General features: G+C 47.3%; 1 protein-coding gene across 4 annotated transcripts; it reads right to left on the reverse strand.

Moving 5' to 3' along the window:
• Positions 1-173: 173 nt before the first annotated feature.
• SLC5A11 (solute carrier family 5 member 11) lies at positions 174-18505 on the reverse strand. Of its 4 annotated transcripts, none has more exons than XM_048867382.2 (17): positions 18281-18505; positions 15455-15586; positions 15104-15280; positions 14007-14078; positions 13049-13153; positions 12416-12475; positions 11435-11539; positions 9760-9865; positions 8774-8854; positions 8096-8301; positions 6984-7119; positions 6185-6292; positions 5354-5504; positions 4656-4824; positions 3508-3723; positions 2805-2967; positions 174-1492 (listed from the first exon to the last, which is right to left on the reverse strand). In XM_048867382.2, exons 3-17 carry the CDS (start codon positions 15233-15235, stop codon positions 1272-1274), a joined length of 2031 nt encoding a protein of 676 aa, XP_048723339.1. In that variant the 5' UTR covers positions 15236-15280; positions 15455-15586; positions 18281-18505; the 3' UTR covers positions 174-1271. The 4 variants fall into 4 exon arrangements, with proteins under 4 accessions (XP_048723339.1, XP_048723342.1, XP_048723341.1 ...); XM_048867385.2 differs by having other exon boundaries at positions 15435-15586; XM_048867384.2 differs by lacking the exon at positions 18281-18505 and adding an exon at positions 16584-16965.
• Between the last annotated feature and the right edge of the window lie 379 nt (positions 18506-18884).

Consider the following 18884-nt stretch of genomic DNA (forward strand, 5'->3'; position numbering starts at 1 on the left):
CGGGGCGGCCGAGGAAACAGCCGGCGGGAAACTAGGTTGGAATTCCGCAATCTGTGGATGCAGTTTCCCACTGGCCGACTTACTCCATGCAGAGTAATAAATAAACATGTTTTTATTAACACGGGCAAGGGATTTTTAAAAGGACAATACATTAAGTTGCTCATGAAATACTCTGGTTGTAATAATACCTAAATTTATTTTAAAAAAAATTAAAGGGACATTGTCAAAATCTCTTATACACATATGATCCTCTCTCTCTCTCTCTCTGTCTGATGAAGTGAGCTGTAGCTCACAAAAGCTTATGCTCAAATAAATTGGTTAGTCTCTAAAGTGCCACAAGTCCTCCTTTTTACCAACACCTGACACTATTGTCTGAGAGGATTTAAGAAGCCTACTATATTGTTCAACACTGATGCTGTTTTACTTTTTGAGCCATACACTCACACTTGACAGTGAAATTATGCTGTCTTGTATTTTTTTAGTCAGTGTCATTTTCTAGTCCACATAGGCTACCTCAGCATTGTGTTTGGATTTACAGCCCTGCAGAAGATTTAACTTCCCACACTAAGAAACTCACTGACTTTTTAAAAATGTATGCAAAGAATTAAAAAAAAAAATCTATTAATTTTAGTGCCAACTGTATTACAGAAATGCCAACGGAACCTAATGAGCTGTACAACATAGGCACGCACGCATTTATCCACCTTACATGTACATACATTTTGGTGTAATGTTTTGTTTTCCTTAATCTCTATATGCCAATACTGTCCCCATCACTACAGTATCTAAGTATCTTGCAAACATAAATATTGATCCTCACGACACTGCTTGGAGGTGGGGAAGGATTATTATCACCCATTCTTAAAGATGGGGGAGTTAAGGCACAGAGAAATTAAGTGCTTTACGCAGGTCAGGCAGGTCTCCTGAGTCCCTCGTGCTTTAAGTGCAAAACTATCAAGATGTGAAACATAACCAAACAAATCCCTTCTGCCTTCCAAACCTCCCCCAACCTCTTACACACATATAGCCTATCACTGTCTGGGGCCTGATATCATTGGTGCTGAGGCAGAAGATAAGGAACCTCAGCAACTCTCAGGAGCAAGCCCTTCATTAAGTGTAACTAAAATAGTTAAGTTTTTTTCCTATGAAATGTAAGAATGGATTACAAATCACACTAAACCATCATTAATTATATTATTATTATTTATACCCATCTTAATTCGGGGGCCTAAAATTAGTTGACGGTGTCCCTTGAATCGTCTGGCAAGCTGCTATGCAAAGTAGCCCCAGAGAAAGATGCCAGCACATATGCATAGTATCAAGTTGATGTTCAGAATGTGTTTCACCAAAGGCTGCTCATCCAGTGAAGCCAAAGCGCATTCAGGGCTGGTAGGCACTGTGTTCTCAGGAGGATGTTCTTGTTTGCTCTCCATCCCACAGAGCCACAAGAAGACTCTCATCAGTTTAGACCCTTTTTGAGTACCAGTCACACCTACAATGACAGTAATTAGTGAGGTAAAAACTCTGTCCATGGAACAAACTCTAGTAACACACTAGTGTTACAATATTGTACAAATCATTTTGACATTACTACACAGAAAACATATCAGAACTCTTCAAAGTGACACATTCGCTCCACCAAGTTCTAGGTAGCCATTACAGTAATTTCTATTTGTCACTTCAGTGTCATTCTTCTCTAAAGATCTGAATTCAAATCCTGCCATTCACAACAGTTTAAGGAAAGGTCTCAGTTAGCCAAGTCTAAAAACATGGCTGTGCTCATCATCTTCCATTTGTTTCTGTATGTTTGAACCCACTTTGGGCCAGGGCTAGTGAATGCAAGTTCCCCAAACTTAGGGTGACCAGACGTCCCGATAAAATTGGGACTGTCCCGATTTTTAGTTCTTTGTCCCGCGTCCCGACCGATGCGAGGTCAGGACACCATTTGTCCCGATATTGCGGCTTTGGCCACTCTGGACGCTTTTTCTTTTTTTGTTTTTTTTGCTTCCCCCATGTGTCCCAATATTTTGTCTGTTTCATCTGGTCACCCTATCCAAACTCTACTGAAGATTAGGGCGTGCATAACCCAACAACAAGCAGGTAACAGTGGTGCAGGGAGGGAGTGAGAATGCCAGTCACAAAAGGCTAAAGTCCCAGCAGCTGGGAATCAGCACTCTAGTGCATTAACTCATTTCACCACTTCATACTAATTTCATTGCATATAAAGGAATACGCATCGGCCAAGGCTGCAAAGCCACCTAAGTGATCGTGCAAGTTTTACAAAAACCTGACAATCATCTCTGGGTGTATGAGAAGTGCAGGATCAGGATCTATACAAGTATGTATCTAACACTGGTACATCAATCTGCTTAAAAAAAAGTTTGCAAACTCTCCTTTGCAACCTGCCAAGAGCTCAGCTCAGGGTTCTGTGTTTTCCCTGCCATTAGAGCTGGTCAGAAAATACCAGTGAAAACAGAAATGGAATTTTGTGAAAACTTCAGCAATTTTTTTCCATTTTCCATCCAACTCTCCTTGCAGCAGATACTAACAGCATTATTCCCTAGTGCAGAAATAATGGGTTCCCTGCTCCATTGCAAGGATATGTGATACCATTAAAAGATACAGAAGAAACATATCCCTGATCTTTAGTCTGTAGATAAAAAGTCTTTCAGCACCTTGAAGATACAGAAATCTGAAAGCAGCAGGAAGATTCATTTAACATTTCCTACCTCTATAACCTTTACAAAATGCATAGGACTGATTTTAATTGAAACACATGCTGTATATAGTAACAGGGCACTTACTTGTATGGTCATTGGAAATATTTTCAGGAACAATGCTAATATCAAGCTGGGCAGGTGGACCCTCAGACTTACATATGCCACTTCCAGAATCAGGAGAAGTACTGACTGCTGGGTGTTTCCTGGCTGGTCGATCCCAGCGTGTGAACCAGGTGAGATGACTGATCTGGCAGCATGAAGAGCATTGTTAAAGAGAACTGCTCCTATGTTTGTTTAAAGGGAACACCTCAGCCATAAGACAGCTTTGAGGGGTTCTTACATTTTCTAAGCACTTGGGGCCAAATTCTGGTCCCCTGCCTGGGCAGCCCTACTGGAGCTGGGGAACATCCAGCGCTGATTAGGTACTATGGAAATAGATACGAGGAGGCCAAATGAAGCAAGAAACAGCTGTTTGGCGGCGGCAAGCGCTGGGAGGTAGGCGGAGGAGCGGGGACGCGGCATGCTCAGAGGAGAAGGTGAGGTGGGGCAGGGGGGTGGGGAGGGGAGCTTGGCTGCCAGTGGGTGCAGAGCACCCACTAATTTTTCCCAGCCCCGGAGCACCCATGGAGTCAGCGCCTATGAGACAGACCCATGATCTGATACAGTATTACAAGTGTTTCCATGTGTACAGGAGGAATGAGAACGTCCATCCCCATGGGTGCATAATGGGGGCCTTATTGTATGTCCATTAAAAAACAGTGAAAGAAACCTGTTGGGGAAGACTCACCATCTCTTCCGAGGGAGGTTCTGTGCACAGGCTCACGACCACCACAGTGACAGTCGTGATGACACTGAGGATCATTGAGAAGTACAGGAAGTGCACGTATCTCACCACGGCTGGCCGGTGGTCTGGCTCCCCGCACTGGGGCTGCGGGTAGATAAAGTCCAGCACCAACCGGATGAAGCCCAGCAGCATGCCAGTCAGCAGGCCCCAGAACGCACCCTAGGAAATGAAGATCATTCCTTGATGGATACGTCTACGTCATATCTGGCAACGAAGCCCATGCTGGCTCCCGGGCTGAGTGCTGGCAGGAGTGAGATATGCTACAGTCACAACTGTGACATTCTGATCAGCACATTCTGGGGGAGGAGGGGAGGTTTACTAGGCCATTGGGAGGGTTTCTGAGATCCCCTCCATTTTCTCCTCCTTTGCTGTTCTCCCTTATACACACAGCCCCCCACGTTCTATTGACCTGCTCCTCCAGTGGAGGAGAGCCGCTCTCTAGGCCTGCTGGTGCTGTTCAATAGCCACCAGCTCCCACCTTTACAGCACTACCCACCCCAACGGTGGCCCTAGTCATGGGCTGCTTTAACTGTGGCTGTTGCTTCACAGAAGTCCTACCAGCAAAGGCTGCCCTGAGGAAGCTCTAGAGCCTGCATACAACCCTTTCCCAGCCAGCGCCGCCCTCCTTTGGGGTTGGCCTGGCCAGCTCCAGTTTCCCCAGAGGAGTAGAGGTTGTGGGCATCTTGTGTCATTGCAATCCTTCCCTTCCCCTCCCCCCTCCACCCCGACTTACTTTCCATCCCCATGGACTACAAGTCCTGGGTTACAGCAGTGCAAGGCCACGACTTACAAATCTCTGCTCCTAGGTTTGTGAAAGGCACCTGGCAACCTTTGCCTTCTCTGCTAGAGCAGCTGAGGGAGCTGCCTGAGAGCAGTGGGGAAGTGCTCCCTGCTGCCCGGGCTGCGTGGCCTCAACAGGATGCTCCAAGCGTGAGTGCAGTCACTCCACCGAGCGCCCACAAGGGAGAGGCAGAGCAGCGACACAGTGCAGCTGTTCTAGCTGCCTGGCTATTTGTTTGTGTAGACAGCGGAAGGACAGGCTCACACCCAGCACACAGAGCACGGTGTGTCAGACCCTGCCCAAGTGTTACCTTTTCATTCGTTCTCTTCCAGAAACAGCCCAGGATGAAAACCATGGCCACCGGGGGCTGTAGGTAGGAGCTGATTGTCTGGATGTAAATGAATAGCTGCCCCCCTTGGCTGGCCTGCACCAGTGGGATCCACAGAATGGACACCACCACGAGCAGAAGCACAAACACCCTGCTCAAGAAAAAGACAGTGTTATTGCTGGTCTTTGCCCCTTCCTCTGCATGAGGGTCTCCCCTGAGAGCTCCCCTCCCAGGAGGGCCTTCCTCCTCTCTCTCAAATCTGCCCAACGGTGCTCCATCTGGACTTTGTTCATCTGTATTGTGTCCCCTTGCCCGTCTTCCATCAGAGTCCAGCCTTACACAAACACCCAAATCTAGATGCTGTTGCCCTCATGTGCCTTTCTGCCACCTCAGCCTCCTAAATCCTGGTTCTGCTGCTATAACTTACATCCCTTCACTGGGCCAGATTCATTCTCACGAGCAACCAGGAAAAGAAAATATAACATTGGCAACAGAACAAAAAAAATACCATGGACTGGAAGGGCCAAATTCTGCTCTCAGTTATTGCAAGGTAGGTCTGGAGCAATGGGCTCTGACGATGAAGGAGTTGCTCTCAGTTTGCACCAGAGAGCAGAGAGTGGTGTGAAACATCTCCAGGACAGGCTCTGTGATTTAACACGCCATGCCCTAGAGTTCCATACCTGCCAACAAGCATAAGTTCCCACTCAGAAGAACGGGGCCGGAAGTGCCGCCAGAGATCCATGGTAAATATGGTGCTGGAGCTGTTAAAGATGGAAGTCAGGGAGGACATAAGTGCTGAAATCATCACCGACATCATGAGGCCCCTGAGCCCTGAAAACAAAGGGAGAGGCACGTTCACTCTAGTAACAAGGTACAGACCTTGTGCGGAAAGCGCTAAGGGTCCAACTTCACCCCCCATCAGCCAAACCTCTCAGACTAACGGCTGCATCTCCCTTCTGAACTCACCCCTTCCTCTGTGCTGAGGGACTGCCGCCTACAGTGCCCTCCCAAGAGTCTGGACAGCAGGTGACCTCACAGGCCATATGAACTTGTCAGTCTTTCCTTTTGGACCACTATAGCTCTGTCTGCATGGGCAGAGTCTTTACTCTCCTCTGGTAGCCAGCTGGCTGAGAGAGGCTGCTGAGATGCAAGGAGGAGACCTCATCTATCTGCTTACTCCTGTGTTATAGTGATTGTGCTCCCCTTAGGGTTACATGTAACTCAGTACACTTGGACACTACAATGTCCTCATCCTTTAGGGAACTAGTCGTGCCCAGGTGATAGAAGTAGACCTCCTGAATGCTGGATGCCTTGCTCCCCAGCAGAGGCCTCTCACAGCAGCTGTGCACCCTGTTGCATGTTATTCCTTTTTCGTCACTATACCATCAGGCCCAATATCAACCCCAATATCATGACTGTGGTGTATTCTCCTCCCCAGACATTTCCTACAGCCTGGGTTTTGGCTGGTGTAGGCCCTGTCCCGGTTAGTTAATTGCTGTGAAGTTCCTCACCAAGGGGCAGCAGTTCTATGACCAGTTTGGGGTAAGCAATATCGGAACAGCCAGATGGGTTGCCACAGATTTTCTGACAGATTTCTGGGTCTGCACAGGCCACCAGATCTACAATAAACATGGGGGGAAAGTAATCCAATAGTTACAAGAAACAAATACGCCCAGACGGTAACCACGGAGTGAAACCCATCCAGCAGATAATGAAGCATATACACACATTCATGAGGGTAGCTCTCAGCTTTCCCCTTTCTTATCTTTATTTTCTGTGTAAAAGATCCCACCAACTGAAACAGGTTTAATCAAAAGATTTGCCTTAACAGCTCATTTGTCTTGTGTGCCTGACTCTCTTCTCTGAACGTTGTCCTTTTTTAAAACTAATGCTGTTCATCATGAGAAAACAGTGACTCCCTCCAGACATGTGCTAGACATGCATGCTCGCTCTCTCACTCTCTCTCTCTCAGAACATTCAGGGAGCAGACTCTAGGATTTTTTCTTTTCTGAGTGCCACAAACATGGGGTCCAGAAGGAACATCATTGGGGCAGCTCTTAAAGCTGGGTTGCTACCAGAAGCACCTGGGACTTGTGTTCAGGATGAAGGAGTGTGGTCCCTAGGGAGCAAGGTAGATTAATAGAGTGTTATCTGAAAAAAAATCTATTATGAACTGCAAGTTCATGCTCCTGGCAATTGAGCTGCTACAACCTTTTAGCTTATTCTGGCGGGTCTGTCACTTATGCACTATATAGAAATCACAATCTGTAGTGACAGACACCAGGAATATTTATCTCCTTCAACTCTTACCTGGGAAGAGAACCCGGCTGATCATGCCTGGCATCACCATCATAAAGAGAGGCAAAATTTTCAGATAGGAGGCCAACAACGAACCTCCTTTGGCATGACAAAGGTTTTTAGCTGCAAGGGACCTTTGAACAATGACCTGTAAATGAGGAAGACAGTTTGATCCAGTGCTTTGCAGAGAGAGTAAAGAGATGCAAGATGATGTGATGTACGTTTCTATTTATAATTGGACGTGCTGGTTCCGAAAGCACCATACTGGATCTCTAGGGCCAGACTCTGTTCTGGATTGCATTGATTTAACTGAGAGGGAACTCAGACCATTATCATGATGAAGGATCTGATCCTGCAAAGTGCTGAGTGTTCTTAACTCCCAGTGGCCGCTCCAAACCTTGTAGGATCATGCCATGAATTACCTAACTCACCTGTAGTGCTTTAACTAGCGCGTCTTGCCTTCATGCAAGGGAAATCTCACTGTGTTCACTTCCAAGCTACGGAAATCACTGTCATTATTTTTCTCCATAGTTTGTTCTTTTTTGGACCCTGTGTATCTTATATGCCTTGACATGGCTTGTCAGGTCAACAGGACTACTGACTCACAAACCAGGGCACAGGGGTAAACTTCCTGACATCCCCTAAATTGACCCTCACTCCGTAAAAAGAGTTTGATAAACAAATACCTCAGAAATATCTGATACGAATTTTGTTACGATTCTGCTCTTCTTGGCACTGCTGTTTACAATTGGAGAGACAGCAACTGGAGCCCTGCAGAGCCTGAAGGGGGTGGGTTCACACAGAATTCAGACATGCCCACTTTATAGTTTGGGGTTTACATGCCCCTCATGTTGCATATCTGAGTTCAAATGAGCTCCAAAACTTGAATTTAACTTAGCTATCGGTGTCAAGTTTTGTCTAGTTTGAGGTTGAAATCATCAGATTTCACACAGTTTCCACAGAAACAGTAAACCAGCCCAGGATCTGGCCTGAGTCTGGGTTTTGTAATGAAACTTGGCCTTAGATGCTTGCAATGAAAGTTCTGCATAGTTCTACAGCCAGCCAGGTGGCATGTCTCAAAACCGAACCTGAGGGTTAATCTTGTGAAGGAAACATTGGTCTACCTGATCTGTACACCAGTACCACAGAGATGGGATGGTCATTCCAATCAGAACTCCTGGCCAGGGAAGGTCAGAGGTGACAGGGTCTCGGAAAATGTGGAAGGCATCTTCTCTTGGTAAGCCACAGCTACTGTTTCCTTTGTGGCTACTAGCAATGGCTTTAAAGTATTTGGCCTGCAAACTTCCAAGCCCACCAATTTTAACAAAGCCTAAAATGGGAATAGGAAGCAGTTACCACATTGATCAGGTTCATGCTATTATTTTCACTCTTGGCAGTTTGCTCTGTATGATCCCAGTTCAGTGTCCACTTAAGTCAATGGAAAGACTCTGATAGACTTCACTGGGAGTTGGATCAGAACCTACAATGACAAACCCTGGTTTAATACCATACATTATTTGGCTACAGGAGGTAGTTGTTTGCTTTGATATGAATCTCAGACCACAGGGTGTTTTCTGTTTATTTTGGGTGGTTTAATATCTTTCATGGAACACCTCTACACTTTTCACCCTATAAAGAACTATCACAAGATTATTTGTATAGAAAATATTCTAACATGACTGTCTATTTCACAAGATGCACTGAATAAATGTTAAATGGCTTGTTCCAGTGATGCATATTTGCAGTGATTTGGTATAGGAACAAATGTATTTTTAATAGTAAAATCCTGGAGAAGTACTCACTGAACCCCATGAGAATTAATCCCCCAGCCAGCATGATGACAGTCTGCAGAGTGTCTGTGTAAATCACAGCTGCCAGGCCACCTAAAGAAAAAAAAAATCAGAAGGACAAATTGTCGGGAACTGGGTTTGTTTTGTGTAATAACATCTCCTGCTTTGCAAAAGTCTGTTGGCCAGTAGCATAGCCAGAATGCTTTGCCTGACACAATGGGATGTTTTGTGGGTTGTTTTGACTACTTTGTGGGATGGTTTGGCCAACTCCCATTGCTGATACTTTGGCTGAAATGTTGCATGTTTTGAACCACAGTGAGTCAGTGTGAATCCCAAACTCCATAGCAGAAATCTCTACAGGAGATGCATTGAAAACCACAAGAAGGAAGGACCAGATTGAAACAGAAGCTGCTTCAAAAAGACAACATAACAACAACCAAAAGGAAGTAGGTGTATGGCCCACATTGCTGGGGGTGAGTGCTGCAAGAAGAGAAACTTCCATTCGTTTTGGACACACATTACACTCCCTTTATGGCACCATTTCCATCCAAGTTGTGAAGATATTTCTCACATCACCCTGTGTAGTGCTGTGTGTGGCTCTCACTTACACACTCATAAAGCCAAAAGGAAGAAAAGTCCTGAGCAAAAACCTTCGGTGTGGCTCCACTTTGAGCCAGAGAGTGCTGTGCACAGATCTGGACTGACTTTAAGCAGGCACTTTACGCTAGCCTTGTAAAATTACACTCACCCGCTCTCACCTGGAGAGTAATATTTTTGACAAGTGCGTTACTGTAATTAGTGTTTTCATTATAAACAGTCATCTTGGTAAAGGGCAGACAGACAGATTTAGTGCCTCGGGCTAATAAGGAGGAAGTACTTTATAGAACGGTACCTTGTGGAAACTGCTGAATACTTATTACACGGGAAGATGGCTCTCTCAGCCCAATAGCGAAGATGTATGACATTGCATTCCTATGACCTGGAACACAGAAACGTACCTGCAACAGTGTAAACAGCAGTGATTGCCAGAAGACCAATGACAGCAACATAGAGGTCCCAGCGTAAGGCTTGCTGAATGAACAGGGCCCCAGCATACATATCAACCTAATGGAAAAAGATATTTAGAAGGGTTATAATGGTGACAGCTCAGTGTGTAATGCAGACAGCTGAGTGGATGCACAGTGTATGCTAAGCCAACCAAACCTTGTGCTTCTCAAGGACCAACCTGTTTGTTAACTTTTCATGGCTCCCTGTTTTCTATCAGTCTTAGGGATAGCTGCTCCAACTGGCACATAAACCCTAACCTAGCCTCACCTCCTTCTCCACACTCCTCACTAACAGTCAAGCTCAATTTAGTTTTGAGATACAGTTTAATGTGGAAAATGCTTGTTTTGCGGGGGGGGGGGGGCAGGGAGTTTTCCACTGAGAGAGAGCTGAGTTCAAAGAAGAAATTACTTTTAGTGGAGCGGGGGTTGCTTCTCCACTCCTCAGGAGTAGTGGGCACAGGGTGAGCACCAAGGAGTGAGGGGACAATGAGGGTCAGAAACTGGAGCTGCCATATGTGCTGGAGCCCTGTGCATGGGGAGTTCTGAGGGCAGTAGCCAGCCAGAGCTCCAGGGGTTGGCATAATGCAAATTCCTTTTCTCTGACTAGCATAGGATGAACCTCAGCAGGGATTTCCACTATGTGCTGTTATAGAGTTGTGGGTTAGGGACTGTGCAGCCTCCTTGTGTCCCGGTGGCCTGAGGTGATTGCTCTGCAGAAGAGTTAGGTATAAATGCAACCTGCAGACCATGAAAGCATGTATATGTGCAAAGCCCTGATGACTTTGGCCAGCTGTAAATAAATGGGCCTGTCCCATTATCCAGCAACTGGGGATTGGAATGATCCAATTTCTCTCTCAGAAAATTTGTCATCAGAGATTTGAAAAAAATAGTTGATTGTTTCCATAAAAAAAACCCTACTAAGGACCAGCCACCTGACCCCAATCTGACACCACAGGCATCTTCAGTTTCAAGGAGGAGGGAGAGGGGTGAGAGGCCAGTCTACCCTTCCCACTGCTGCCTGTAAAAGGAATAACACCCAGCTAGGAGTTTTTCTTCTTATTTTGTCAATTCAAGCACTATATGGTGGTTAATTAACAGCTGGCAAGGCCCTGCACAAAGGGTGACTACATCACTCATTTAAAGCATTAGAGCAAACAGGAGAAATAAATGCTAAACTAGGCAGCCAGGAAGCTCGCAGGAGGGTGCATCCCACTCCCATATGCCCCTATATCCTGCGGCTGTCAGAAGAAATGTACAGAGAGGACAACCCAAATTAACTGAGCAGATGCCGAAAATCTAACAGCAGACAAGACTTCAATGAAAACGACTCCTTCCCCTTGACTGGACTGGTGTGCTTTGATACATTACCAAGCTCTCCCTCCGACAGCAGCAAACATTCAAACCATTCATAGCAAAGCTTATGGATCCTGGGGTTTGGCACCTAATGTCTTGAAAGAATTGAAATCCATCCCTTTTCTCCACTCTTCCAAGACATTTTCATAATATCACTATCACTAGAGCAGCAAGGGGACCAGGACTCACTTGCACTTATGAATCCCATAAATTAATACAGACATACTCTTTCAAACTGAATTCTAGTCAGTCCTCTTTCCTTCTTCTTACTTACTGATATTTTGGTGAATATATAGATAAACAAATAGAGAATTGCCAGGAATATCTGTATTCTTTTGCCACCAAAGCGTTTCTGTAAGTACTCAGGCATGGTTGTAACCTGCAGGGAAGGAGATTGTATCAGAGGAGGTAGAATACAGTAACTTCCTCTAAGTAACATATAGAGACATTGGTACAGACCTGGTGTGGTTGGCAAACCCTGGCCAGTTGCTGTGTCTTGGCATATCTGCTGGGAAATGTCTGTCCCTCTCACACTCTTACACAATGAATGGTCACCAATATTTTGCCTCTAGGGTCTGGCACATGGTCCAGTGAGGCTACTTGATAAAGGAGCCTTCACACCCTTTAGAGACGGCAAAAACAGCCTCCGCTTTGTTCCCTACTTTATCTGGGAATTATGCGCCCCATGTGGTTCCCCTGGCCTAACCCTACCTAGCAGTTCTCAAGGCATCACCTGTCCCCCTGACTTGGTAAAGCCAGACTTGCCCACAGTCGCTTGGCAGTGTCTCTGGACTGTCAGGTGTCATATCACCGCAACCTCTCTCCTCATCTTTGTGTCAGGGAAGCACCATTTCCACCTGAACTCCAGCCTCTGTCCCTGAAGTCTCATTTCCGAGGAGGCGGCAGCTTTGGAACTAACGTTTGCTCTTGGCAGTGGGACATGGCATTGCTCCCTTGGGCTCAACATGAGTGGGTCCTCCTGTCCCCTCTTTGATCCACTTTCTAAACTATGTTTTTTAAACCATGATATCTCCTGATTTCCTTTCCAAGGTAAATCTTTTGTGGGCTCTTCTCCTCTCAGTTAGTATACCAAGAGAAGAACACTCCTGCATTTGAGTCCTGGAACGCTGCTGCTTCAGGAACTTTACCCAGAGCCCAGGCCTTTTTAGTAGGTTCAGCATGTAAAAACCCATACATTTAAAAGGATGTTAAAAAAGCAAGTCACTGATACGCATAGTGTGGCCCATTGACTTACCCCAGCTGCTATGTAAATAGGAAGAAATAGCCAGGCCAGCACCAAAACACAAAACATTCCCTAGGGAGGCAAAGGAAACACAGGTCAGAGATACTGATAAATGCTGTCGTCAGCTGGCTAATGCCCACGCATGCCTCTGTGTGTGTGTGTACATACAACTGTCCAGCTGTGTCTCAAACGCCCTATATAGCTAACAGCAATTCTCTAGCTCATGTAGTAGGTCACGGGGTTTTGAATCTAAGGGATCTGAATTCTATGCCTGCTCTTCCTGTGAGGTTTCAAGGAGCTGCTGTAGGCAGCATAGTGACAGTCACAAAGACCTACACGGGCACAGGGTTGCTACAAGGATGTTATGTTGCCCAAAATCAGTGCACCTGCAGGAACTGCAAGGCCAAGCAGAGTGGAGCAGATTGCGGGCCCTGACTCTGATACGTTAGATCAACCTGAACAATCCTCGTTCATTATAATAATACATATAAATACAATTAATTAATATAATTAATTAATATGGAAACAGCTTCTGCCTCTTACATAGCTGCCGATGGAGCCATGTGGGTGCAATATGGTAAAAGCTAGAAAGGACCAAGCCAACTTCAATGATATCGAGAGCAGCTCCTGCAGTGCAATACTTACGTTCCACTCATACGCTGTAGCAGCAATTCCTGACGCTGCCCCTGATCCAGCCAGGCCTATGAAATGCCCACTCCCAACATTACTAGCAAACAGGGACGCACCCACCTGCAGAGATAAAGAGGAAGCTAGTTCTGTGTGTGGCATAAGACTTGGTTCTCAGACCCTGGGAGGAGCTCCTAGTCCAGCGGGGGTGGGCGGGGGGTTCTCAGAAGTGAGCCATATATAAATAAATGGAGTGGCCAGTGTCTCCCACTGCACTTAGCTCTCCATTGGATCCATTCCATGTAGACCTTGCAGAGCCCCAGTTCCCACAAGGCCAGACTGCAGTTTCTTCACAATCCGTGGGAACTGAAATCCCCTCCCTCCTAGCCCCTGCTGCCTTTTCTCTTCGCCCCATTCGCTCACTGACACCGGTACTGCTGTCAGACCTCATTCCTTCCCTCCTGCTCTGTCACTCATCTGTGAGGTTGCACGGAAGCAGCCCGCTTCCTAGCCGCAGCGTCATGGTCCCTCCACTGGGGAGCCTCAAAGACAAGCAAAGGGGCATGGGATGAAACAAAGAGAAACGCCAACTGATCAGTTAGCTGGTTATGGCTTTATTTACTTCATTATGATCAGCCCATCCCAAATCAAACCTCTACCCCTCACAGACCAGCTAAATGCCCCTTCCTCCCCATAGACCCAACCACCCATGCTCTGGAAGCCCCAACCCAACGTTTGAGGAAATAAATGAGTCTTGCAAGTCAGCAAACAGTAACTATCTTGGTGCAGGGGGTGGGGCTATGACAGGCATATTATTGGATGGAAAGTGCCCCCTCCCCATAGGCTTTGGAAATGCAGGAAAAGCTGGTCACAGGCTCTCCTGTTCTGACCATAGAGAGACATGCCAGTGGGACAAAAAGCACTGTTCAGTCTCACTGCGACATAGTGGAACAGGCAATTTGATGGAGACACTTACAGGCCACCAAACCATCTTTCCTCCAGCCAGGAAATAGCCCTTCACTGTGCTTCGCTTTGTCTTCCACATGGACTAGGAAAGCAGAAAAACAGGACAAAAGCTTTAGAACACTCCAAGTGCTGCTCAGAACGTTACAGAGCAGAGCAGGTTCCCCAGAGGGACACTCTGTACTGTCATCACCACTGGACGTGGGTGAGTTTGTTATGGCATAAGAACCCTCAGTTGCTGCAGCTACAGGATCCTGCGTGGCAAAGATCTGAAATGAGGGACACCACCATGAACAATAGTTGTTGAGGGAGGAAGAGAACTGCCACCGTGGAGAGGTTTACGTCTGTATCGCATGCAAAGCTTTTCACAATCTCAGCTTCCTGGTTCAGTGTTTTCTGCAATAAACGTCAAGATCACTCCAGAGGCACAAGGAACGCATGCAGATTTGGGTCACTGATTAGGGACATCACTTGTTTCAGATGTACCTGAGAGGGATACTCAGGGTTAGACTTAGAACTCTGGACTCTCCCTTTTCATAGTCTTCACACGACACTATAGTATATCACCCTACATGAGTTATGCCCCGGTATCTGGAGAGAACAGCAATTCCTGTCCAATCTCATGGCAGCTGGGTTGGCCTTTTCCTGTGATAGAAGCCATGCCAGAAAGTTGATTTATGGCCTAGCCACAGTTTAAGAGTACTTGTAGTTTGCAGGATCTGCGATCAGAATCTTATTGTCAAGCCGATATGATTTCCTGGATAGCTCTGTGGCAGCCTAACATGTGTGTTGGATTCTGTCCAGGCTAGATACCAAACATTAGCAATAATATTAGGTTGTATGTCTACACCTCTTCCATCAAAGGGTCCTCAAGTGTTTAAAAAAGAACAGTAACCCTGAACAGCACCCCTAGGAAGTGGCTGAGATTATATCTCTGGATCTGGGTGAACAGGTGGGAAAAACGCAAAACATTGTGGTCAGTTGATGCCAGTGAAGTTAGGCCTGATGAAAGCCTAAATAAAAAAAAAAAAAAAAGAAGTGCTACGTATGCGACCCTCACCTTTGAATGTAACAGGACACATAAGAAAGGATCTAAGAGCATCTCCTTACCCATAATCCAACAGCCAGGACGAATACAAAGTACAGAACAAGAACGACAATGTCCACAGCCTCCAAGATCTGTTGGGGAAATGTGTTCCAGTTGCGAGTGACGGAGGGCGGAGTGCTACCAGGGGTCTCCATTGCGTCTCATACGGATCCAGTTCCTCTCTTTTTTGATGCATTTATCTATTGAAAAGTGGGATAGAGAGTTATAGGGACCTGTGTTGTTATGGCAGCGATGGCCGCCCAGTGAGGATCATGCCCCCATCCTGAGTTGGGCCGGCAGGGGATGGTGTCTGAAACTGGTGGGTGGGCTTTTCCTCTGGGCAACTCGTGTTACCTTTGTGCAGCAGCTCCTACCTTGTGCTGTGGGGAGCGGAGCAACCACTGCCAGATGAGGTGGGCACTGGTGGCCTGGAGGGGCCCTGTGGCTGCAGGTTTGACAGCACTGTATGCACTGACCTTGGAGAGAAGCCACAGCCACAGAAATGCCTGTGAATAGCCAGAAGAAAGGATGAAATAAACAAGAGCTGAGCAATTTCTTCCATGGAAACCAGGAGAGTGGGGGTGAATGTGAACACCCAGCATCCCGATGGTTGGGTCGCTCTGTGCTACCATCAAAGGGCCCAACCCAGATTCCAGGGAAGGACAGTGGGAGTCTTTCCGTTGGCCTTCACTTGGAGCTGGCCTTGGGCCCAGGAGGAGAGAATGCTTGAACCACCTCACAAAGGAGTCCAAACAGCTGGTGTCCAAGCACTGTCCGTGCCATTCCCTGAGCACCCCGCCTGGCGGGGGGGGGACGGGAATGCATCAGCAGGCACTGAGAACGTACCCCCAGCAGGGCTGGGAGGGGCGCGGAGGCATCACGCACCTTGCCGGTGTTGCTCTGCTGCTGTGACAGGTTCCAAAGGGAACAGCGGCCAACACCTAACCAGGGGCTTCCACAAACATTCCTCCCTCTGCCAGCGACAGACCCACTCCCCAGGGAAGGGGGAGGGAATGATACATTTGTTTGTTTTCCACTTAAACAAAAGCTCTTTCTTGTAAGCCTGGCCCAGGGGGAGGTGGCACCGGAGGGTGAACAAACCACTGAGTGTCCTGGCTGGAGCTGTCTGTGCTGGGATCTGAGCACTCCGCTGAGTGAGCTGAGAGTACCCTGCAATGTCCAGTGTCTGCCATTTGGAGCAAGGGCACAGAGCAAAGACCTTCCAGGAGAGGTGTCCTCCCCCGGGGAACGAGCTGAATAAATCTACCATTCGGTACAATTGTGTCCCCTGCACAGGCAAAACATTTGCTCTGCAGAAGCGCGGGGAAAGTCCTTTCCACGTGGCTGCTTTAGCCATAGCCAAAGAGGGGGCAACAAGAAGCAGGGAAGTTGTCCCAAGCAGCTTCCCTTCAGTTTGATGGTGGGGCTTTAACAAGGGTTTCCCAGGAGCCCCCATGATCCCCACCAGCATATCCCCCACTGCCCAGCTCCCCAGTGATTTACCTTTCCTTTCCCTGCTGTGCCATGCAGCTGGTTCCTTTGAATGGGGACAGAACTTCCCTTCTTCAAGGCTCGCTCTGCCCCCTTCTAATGGGTCAGAAAACTGGACGGCAGGGCAATACTTTCCAGGATGGCCAGATCCAGCATTTGCTGCTCCTCACGCCCTTGTCACAAGTAGGCTGGAGCCTTTGGCCTCATGCCCAAAATGGGACACCTCACGATGCCGCCTAGGTGCGGGGGGAAACCGACACCCCGAGCGGGAGAGGTGGGCTGTCTCACCCAAAAGGCTCCAGCGTGTGTGCTCTGGTCCAGTGCTCAGCTCCTCTGACAAAGAGGCTCTGATTATCTGGTGCTATGGAAGTGAGGAGCAGACAAATGAGTTCTGCCTCAGAAAGCCCTGCGGAGGTGAGAGCCAAAAGAGCTCCTTGTCTGTGGGTGTCAATTTCACCACGGCCACTGGCCTCGCCCACTTACGGTACAAGGAAACAAAGCAGCCTCTCCAAGGGAGCAGTCAGCAACTACCAGTCCCAAGCATTACCTTCTCCCTAAAGAATGGCTTGGACTGTCCCCAGCCATGCCTGTCGCTGGCATGGCTAGTTTCTCATGCCTGGATGAGTGAAAGAACCCAGAGAGAGTGTGGATTCTCAACAGCTTGTCCATCATCACACACTGAGGCAATGTTGTAGCAGCACCGCAATACAGTGTCACACGATGGCACAATGGAGCAATTTCATCCCATTAGCCAAACATTCAGAAGTACCAGCTCTAGCCAGTGCCCCTTGTTGGGCTCAGTCCTCCAGCATATCCTGCTTCAGGAGCAGCAGCATTTGGTTCATGCAGCTGGAGGACGGTTGAACAGTGAGCACCACTCCCAGGGGAGTGATGATCAATTACCTGCTTTCAATCACCAGCATTTTAATGCATCCTACTTCCTGCTCCTTCTGTCTGACATGCCTATAGCCCCTTTCGAGTAAAGCATTTACCATAGCATGGCCAAAATCCCAAGTGATGCCCAGGACCCACAGCTGAAACTGAAATCAGCGTGCACGGCACATGCTCTGCAGGATTTTGGCTTTCTGTACAGGAGTTGCTTCACCCCCAAATGCAGCTGTTTGTAGCACACAGCCAACACGGCAGTGGTACTTTGCAGCAGTAAAGGAAGGAAGTGAAGATATATGCACTCCAAGTGGAATGCCAAGGGGAATTTAGGTATTTGCTTACTGGTCTTTCCATAAGATCCCCTTGTAGGACAGCCTGCCTGGGGGCAGGGAGAAGTTTAGTAAACTCTGATGCATCTGATTTCAAATTCTATGTGCGCCTTGAGCCAGTGGAAAGTTTGACTGTTTTGCTAATTCAGGTCACAACCGAGTCTCCCGTAGTTCCCTTGGCATGAGCTGCAGTGATTCGCTAGTCAGGGATTCTGAGCAAAGAACATCTGTGGCATTGAAATGAATCTGTTAAAGCCAGACCTTTATCGATGGCCTGGGAGAGAGGGCAGCCCATATGGGTCTCTCGTAATCCACCGGGATTGTATCATTTCTGTTGCTTCTCAAATAGGATTTTTAAACATTCCTAATTCCTTTCACCTGCTAAAAACATCACAGACGTGGAAAGGATAAAACTGAGTCCACAACCAGAACAAAACCCACCTACTAACTGAGACCATCCCAGACAGAAGCAAGACGCTGAAAAGAACTTACCATGTTCAGCTGGGTCCCATTCTGTTCACTTGCACTGGGCACCAGCAATCAACCGTCTGCCAGCCCACAGGGCAGCTTAAATATTGCCAAGGAACCAGGAATTGCCAGTGAAACTGTTAACAGTTTCACAAGGAATGAGAAGAAAAATGTGTAGGGGGATAGTTAAACTAATTCGCCCTAGTTACTGTTTCAGTCCCTCTCTCCTCTGGTGTGAAGTCTGTGCTATTCTCACTATCAGGGCTTGTGGGGTCAAACTCCAAAGTGTGCGATTCTCTTAAGCAATCATTCCAGCTAAAAGAAAGATGAGTTACACTGAGGAATGGGCTCATCCAACCCGCCAAGATGAACTCCCCAAGCCCTAAGGGGAGCTGAAATCCAGCTGTGTATCTAAAGTCACAGCTAAGCCCTAGATCTGTATAAAGCAGGGGGGAAAATCCATCTCCCCCTCACTCCACAATCTTGGGACAGGGTGAGTGCTCAGAACACAAATCCAAAATCTGGATATTAACTTCTCATCTGGATCCCAATCTGAATCTAGATTTGGCTTCTGGCTTAGGCATCATCTCTGACAGAAATATATTAGAATAAATAAAGCGCTACTGTC

Source organism: Caretta caretta, chromosome 10 (genome assembly GCF_965140235.1).
Source record: "Caretta caretta isolate rCarCar2 chromosome 10, rCarCar1.hap1, whole genome shotgun sequence".
Taxonomy (NCBI): domain Eukaryota; kingdom Metazoa; phylum Chordata; order Testudines; family Cheloniidae; genus Caretta; species Caretta caretta.